This window comes from Girardinichthys multiradiatus, chromosome 20 (genome assembly GCF_021462225.1).
Source record: "Girardinichthys multiradiatus isolate DD_20200921_A chromosome 20, DD_fGirMul_XY1, whole genome shotgun sequence".
In the NCBI taxonomy this organism is placed as follows: Eukaryota; Metazoa; Chordata; class Actinopteri; order Cyprinodontiformes; family Goodeidae; genus Girardinichthys; species Girardinichthys multiradiatus.
The window spans coordinates 43,519,026-43,525,809 of record NC_061812.1 but is presented as its reverse complement, the minus strand read 5'-3'; the positions used below and the strand labels follow the sequence as shown (position 1 = coordinate 43,525,809).

Here is a 6,784-nt window from a genome sequence, read left to right as displayed (position 1 = left end):
TATTAACTTTTTCAACAAGCTCATGATAATATGATTACAGGTGAGGGAACCGATAATAACTTTATAGAACCAAGATAGGCCCTTAATAACATGTTTATTTAATTCAACATGAATGAGCCTAATATGGAGTCTGTAAAAAAACATTGAGGGGGAAAAATAAATAAAAATTTATTTTGAAGACAAGGTAAGGGTGTACTCTTTAAGGAGCTCCCAGGACATTTTTTTAGTCTTCCATTAGTGTCCCTTTCTCTGGTCTCCGGTGCCTATAGATGTTCAGTTATTATTATTATTATGTTTATTAACATGACACAATATTTAAGTTCAGTCATGGTGTTTTTGGTTTTGGTTTAATTGCATAGAGGTTGTCTGCAGTCCTCCTGCAGTCCTGTTTGATTGTTGGCATGCCATTATTTTTCTGAAGTGCTTTCAAAAAAGTTCCACTTTTGTCTCGTCAGTCCATCTATAATTTTCTCAAAAGGAAAATGTGACAAAGGTTTTTTTTTTTCTTGTTGGTTTTCATCTTGGAACTTTCCTATGGGTGCAAATTTTGCCCAGTCTCTTGTATGAACACTGACCTTAACTGAGGGAAGTGAGGTTTGTGGTTCTTTGTGACCTCCTGGATGAGTTGTCAGTGCTCTCTTGAAGTAAGTCTTGGTAGACCAGCAACTCCCGGAAATGTTCAGGTCTGCTTGATGTTTTCTCCATTTGTGGATAATTGATCGCATTGTGATTCTTAAGACTTAGAGCTTTGCAACTCTTTCCAGACTGATGGATGCCAATAACTTTGTTTCTCATTCGTCCTTAAAATTGAAAGATTTGGGAAGGATTTTTAGAGATCTTTTACCCTACTTTTTTTAGGTGATTTCTTAATTCGACAAGTATTGCAAATGTGGCTAGTGTAATTGAGCTCAGCTTTACAGAAACATGTGGTGAATCACATTAATATCATTCTTACCAAGAGAGTTGTAGCTTTTGTGTCTCATGTTAAAAGTTGTTTGATCTGAAGCATTTAGGTATGACAAAAAGTACAAACAAGGTAACTGTGTGGGGGTAAATACTTTTTCATGGCACTGTACTACTATTATTGCAAATAACAACGCATCACAGGCTAAAATGAGAAGTCAGTTACAGTGTATCTTTCTTATGTGTATACTGACCATTAATATTCATGTCCTTTCCGTTTGTTTCATTATAATCACCATTGTTAGTAGCTTCCAAAGAATATTCAAAACTTTGGCCTTGGAATCTGAAAAGGTGAAAGGAGTGGGGGAAAGAGATGCAAGGACTTAGAAACCAGACCGGACCGAATTTGTTGGCATTGATCCCGGGTCAGCTTTAGCATACGTAAGTGCTTCATCATCAGCATTGAAACATCAGGTGCGTTGTCATGTGAATGTTTACCTTGGTCTTCTTTTTAGCAGTTCTTGCAAGGGAATGCTGGTGTGAATGAGTCACATAGCTTCTGAAAGGCGGGCTGGGTTTATAAACCTTCACCAGCCTTCGACACAGAAGTTTGAAGGCCACTTTGCTCGGCGGTCTGTCACAGATGCACACGCAGTGAGGTCCGTTAGCTGCAACATCCTTCTATTTTTCCGGAACCCAGAGGGAAAAGGAACACACTCAACTCTTCATAATGAGGTCCTTCTTCCCTCTGCTCCTCACCTTGCTCTTGGTGTCCCATGGATTTTCAGCAGTTATCACAGGGGTAAGTAGAAGCAGATAGGTAGATGCCTCAGAGGACACTGGAAAGCTATGATGTGAAATGTCTGTTTTACTGGCAATAGTAGCCTTAAAATTAGAAGGAAATGGGTTTTATTTCATTGCTTGGATCTGCTCTAACAGATAACCCTTTAACCTCTCCAGGTAGAAAGGAAAGATACTATAATAAAATATTTAAGTAGCAAAAATCCACTGTATGCCTTAATCTGTTGATTGACTGTTTAAGATCTAGTAAAAGCAAACTTATGAAAATATCATGTGCTTAAAATATATAAATAAAATATAAAATTGGGAATTTTTTACTTTAACATTCCCAAAATACTAATTTAAGATAAATGACACAACACAACACAAATGTGAAATAAAATGCAAATAGAGTTTTACCATGCATATTAAAATGCATCCATGTTTTAGTTTTCTTTTTTTTTTCTTTTTTTTGTATATGTCCAAGCTGTTGACAATGTAAAGACCATTTCTGTGATCTGTGGTGACAGAACAGTCATATCTGTCACCAGAGGTCTCTGGCCCTGAGCTGATGAAGCCATAACACATAGACCAGCGTCTGTCACCTAAAATCACTCCTGTCCTCCTCATCTTGTTCCCTTTATCTCATCAGAAGTGAAAGCTGTCTCACAGCTTGACATCCAAACACTCAAAAAATAAATGGACACCAATCCTGTAATATTCTGAAGCATTCCTTTTGGGTATATATATATCACATTGCCTTTTCTTGTTAAAATACCTGTTCAATCAGATATGTTTTTATGTGTGAGCCAGCTGATAAAATTGTCCTTCTATAAATTCCACTAAAGCTATATAAAGTCTGTGAAAATAACGGTGCTAATAAAAACTGATAACAGTACTTCTTTTGGAAACTGTAAATAAAATAATGGTCCGTTAATGCACTTCTGTGTGTAACTGGGCATGTGCACGTGTGCAGGCCTGTGAGAGGGACTCTCAGTGCGGAGGAGGGATGTGCTGTGCAGTGAGTTTATGGATCCCTAGTCTGCGTATATGTATGCCCCTGGGACTGGAAGGAGCCAACTGCCATCCTCTGAGCCATAAGGTGAGATGCTTCTGCAGCAGCCTGTGCTCTCTGCTCCATGCTGTCATCAGTAAGATGTCACATATCTGCAACAGTGTGGTGATCAGGATGCAAATGACCAGGTATCATTGTTTGGCTCTCATCTGTTGTTTTGTAGCCACTGCCAAAAATGGAAATTGTTTTGGCAGTCTTAGACCTTTATTTTGTATAATTTATAGTAATTGGATGGAAATCGGTGGCATTGCAAAAATATTAATTTCCTCTTTTATTTTATCAACATAAACTCTGCGTTCCTACACATTCTGGAAAAGGATGGAAATAGATTCAAGTATGTCTCGAGAAGCATGGAAAAAGAAATGTGTGTGGGAAAATAGTTTTTTATGCTTTGTTTCTTGTCACATTGTCTAAACATTGTATCTATCCATTTTTCATCCATCCATCCATCCATCCATCCATAAGAACTGCAAATACCTTAGTATAGAAGAGTATGAAATTTTGACATATATAATGTGAAGAAGCCTTGTGAAGTGCTTCTATAATGTCCCATAAAGCAAGAGTCATTTCACAAACTAGAGCTGCGTCTTTGTCTCCCCTCATAGGTTCCTTTCTTTGGGAAAAGACTCCACCATACCTGCCCCTGCCTGCCCAATCTGTCTTGTATTGTGGTTGGACAGGGAAAAGCCAAATGTCTCTCACCTTATGAGTATCCAGAGTATTTCCTCTGAGGATCTAAACGTCTGGTATTTGCTATACCTATACCATAATTACTTTGGATTCTTAATAAAACCTATTTTCACTGTTTTCTATTATATGAATAGAGATATATTTCTAAACTCACCATCACATTGATTCTACTAAAATTAAAATGTTTAAGCAAGACATTGCTGGTCATGTTTCTCTTTTCTTCCTTCACCACTCACCATCTGTATTAGACATTTTCTTTGCCTGTTAGAGGGTTTAATGTGACAAAAAGAGAGAAGCTTTCAAGGCTGGTAGTACTTTTATAAAGTTCCATAAAAAAGGACATGGAAACAAGCCATCATCAGAAAATCGGGTTCTCTGAAGGACTCACAGGTTTTGGCAAACGTCTCTGCTCCTATTCATGAAAGCATGAACAGAAAACTGTATTCTGCTGAAAATTACATTACATGCTAAGCTCTCTGACCATGCCGTATACAAAGAAAAACCTTGAGGGCATTTTAATTGATGTCTGTGAATGAATAATGATCTGACCTTAAAAGCAGATGGCCTCACACTAGAAATGGTCATATTAAGATTATTCATGAATGCATACTGTTCCAAAGGATTTGTTTTTCAAGGTGGAACATTAACATTCAGTTTCTTTCAATTTAAATTTTAAGTGATGACTCATTGAATGTAATAAAAATGCTCTAATCTTCTGTATCAACAATTGATGTGAGCTTTTTCAAAATTTAATACAATTTCAATAAACTACTTGAAAATGCAAATAAGACTAAATAACCACTTATAACCCTTAGAGCACCCAATCCACAGAAACGTAGGGTGTATTCAAACCTGTCACTTTGGGCCGCTTTAAAACAGAGCAGAGTTTGTTTCCCCCCTTGTTCTGGATCTTTTGTGCAGGTGTGAATACACTCAAGTGAACCTTGGTCCGGACCAAACAACCGGACCAAGACCCACTTTTTGAAGTGGTCTCATTCCGCTTCCAAATGGAATGTGAATATGAATCGGCCTGGCTTCAATCCTACCCAACCACAGCAAACATAAGCCTTTTAGAACTTAACAAGCCACTGTAACAAATGCTGTGAATAGTGAATGCACTGAAGTCATATCTGACGTGCTGTGTTTTGCTTAGAAATGTTGCTTCCAGCGTGCTCTGGGTCAGGGTACGCAAAGCACGTCATCTCCTTTCACTAATGTTGCTCCAAAATTAGATACTACACAAATATGCAGAACAGAAATGCAGCAAGCATTACTTCCATGATAGTTTTCCTCTGTTTCTGGGTCTGTGCTCTGTCCCGCCCTGTCCAAAGGCAACAAAGATGGTCACATGCCTGGCTTTGTTTACAAGTTATAGTTTACTTGCAAAAAGTACAATGTGAAAGTGAACCGCACCAAACAAAAAAAAAATAAAGTCCGCCTTTGGTCCAGACTAAACAAGCGCACCAAAGAACTTTCTTGGTGTGAATACACCCTTAGAAGGATAAAAGAAGGGAGGGCACAACTCATACCTAACTTTGCGATTGCACTCGCTCAGCGGGTATTCGACCATCAGATTGTAGTCACTCTGGATCCAAGTTTGAAGAATTTGTCCAGCTTGCCTGCAAGTTGGACATTCACGCGAGTCGCCTCTCCTGTCCAGGCCTCTGGGAGAAGCTGAAGAGGACAAAGTTTGGCCAGCAAAGTATTTTTGAGTTAGTGGCTGTATAATATCATGGGGATTACAGCTGTGACTCCTCCTTGTTGGGGCGGAATAAGGAGTAGGTTAATTTAAAGGTGAGGTCAGAAAGGTTCCTACCAGTTCAGAGTTCATGTTTTATCCAGGTTTTTAGCTATGGGAAGGGGCACAACAAGGGGATGGGTGCACAAATCCTAGTTTCCCCGCCTTCCCTTACTAGACCATTCTAAAACAGAAATCTGCTTTGATCAAAACCATTCCATTATAGTTCTAGCTGTGTGTATTGGGTCATTGCCTTATTGGAATCAGAATCAGAATCAGAATCAGCTTTATTGCCAAGTTCCTACATACAAACAAGGAATTTGACTCCGGTACACTTTGCTCTCTGGTTTTTGTTTTTTGCATAAAGAGTATACATATATACAATATACAAATATACACATATATAAATAAAAAGGTGCATTTGCAACATCTGTATGCTGTTGTTTGGTACTCTATTAAATGTTCAACAGAGAAACAGCCTGAGGGAAGATACTGTCTCTGTGGCGGCTGGTTTTAGTGAACAGTGCTCTGTAGTGGCAGCCTGAAGGTAAAACTCTAAACAGTTTATGTGCAGGTTGTGTGGGGTCTGCAGAGATTTTTGCAGCTCTTTTTCTGACCCTAGACCTGTATAAGTCCTGGATGGAGGGAAGGTCAGCCCTGATTATTCTCTCTGCTGTCCTGATTATTCGTTGCAGTCTGGACCTGTCCTGTTTTGTGGATGGGCCAAACCAAACTGAGATGGATGAAGACAGGACAGACTGTATGATGGCAGTGTAGAAGATGACCAGCAGCTCCCGTGGAAGGTTGTACTTCTTGAACTGCCTCAGGAAGTGCAGTCTCTGCTGGGCCTTCTTTCGAACAGTGTCTATGTGTGAAGACCATCTCAGGTCCTCAGAGATGGTGGTTCCTAAGAACCTGAAGTGGTCCACAGCCAACACGGTGTTGTTGAGGATGGTGAGGGGGTGTATATGGGTGGTGTTCTCCGAAATTCCACCACCATTTCCACAGTCTTGAGTGGGTTGAGTTCAAGGTGAACCTCCGCCCAGCCACAGGTCTTTTGAAACCTCTAACAAGTTTTCTTCCGGGACATGGCTGCAGGATTATATCCCTGGCTCCACCGTGTCTCTGCCAGGCTTTCTGACCATATGAGCAGACAGATTTAAAGAGAAGCGGCAAAGGCAAAGGAGGTGGATTAGCAGTTATTTTGAACAACAGCTGGTGTAGTCCAGGACAAGTTCCTTTGAAGTGTCTTTGCAGCCCAGATATTGATCTGTTAGCAGTTAGTTTTCGTCCATATTATTTACCCAGAGATATCGCCAGTGTTTATTTGGCAACGGCTTACGTTCCACCATTAGCTGTTGCCAACAATGCATGTGGTGTTATCAGCTCAGTTGTTGTTAAGCTACAAACACAACACCCCAATGCCTTTGCAGCAATACAGTGCCTTGCGAAAGTACTCGGCCCCTTGAACTGGTGAACCTCTTGCCACATTTCAGGCTTCAAACATAAAGATATAAAATTTAAATTTTTTGTGAAGAATCAACAAGTGGGACACAATCGTGAAGTGGAATGAAATTTATTGGACGTGTCAAACTTTT

The 6,784-nt window shown here is 39.7% G+C and overlaps 1 protein-coding gene across 1 annotated transcript; it reads left to right on the top strand.

The window, feature by feature from the left end:
- Positions 1-1,500: 1,500 nt before the first annotated feature.
- prok2 (prokineticin 2) lies at positions 1,501-3,643 on the top strand. The gene is made up of 3 exons (XM_047348719.1): positions 1,501-1,705; positions 2,660-2,785; positions 3,364-3,643. Exons 1-3 carry the CDS (start codon positions 1,634-1,636, stop codon positions 3,487-3,489), a joined length of 324 nt encoding a protein of 107 aa, XP_047204675.1. The 5' UTR covers positions 1,501-1,633; the 3' UTR covers positions 3,490-3,643.
- Positions 3,644-6,784: the final 3,141 nt, after the last annotated feature.

Coding starts and splice junctions, on each gene's coding strand:
- prok2 (XM_047348719.1), top strand. CDS start 1,634: ATGAGGTCCTTCTTCCCTCTGCTCCTCACCTTGCTCTTGGTGTCCCAT. Junction 1,706..2,659: donor TTTCAGCAGTTATCACAGGG/GTAAGTAGAAGC, acceptor GCACGTGTGCAG/GCCTGTGAGAGGGACTCTCA. Junction 2,786..3,363: donor GCCATCCTCTGAGCCATAAG/GTGAGATGCTTC, acceptor CTCCCCTCATAG/GTTCCTTTCTTTGGGAAAAG.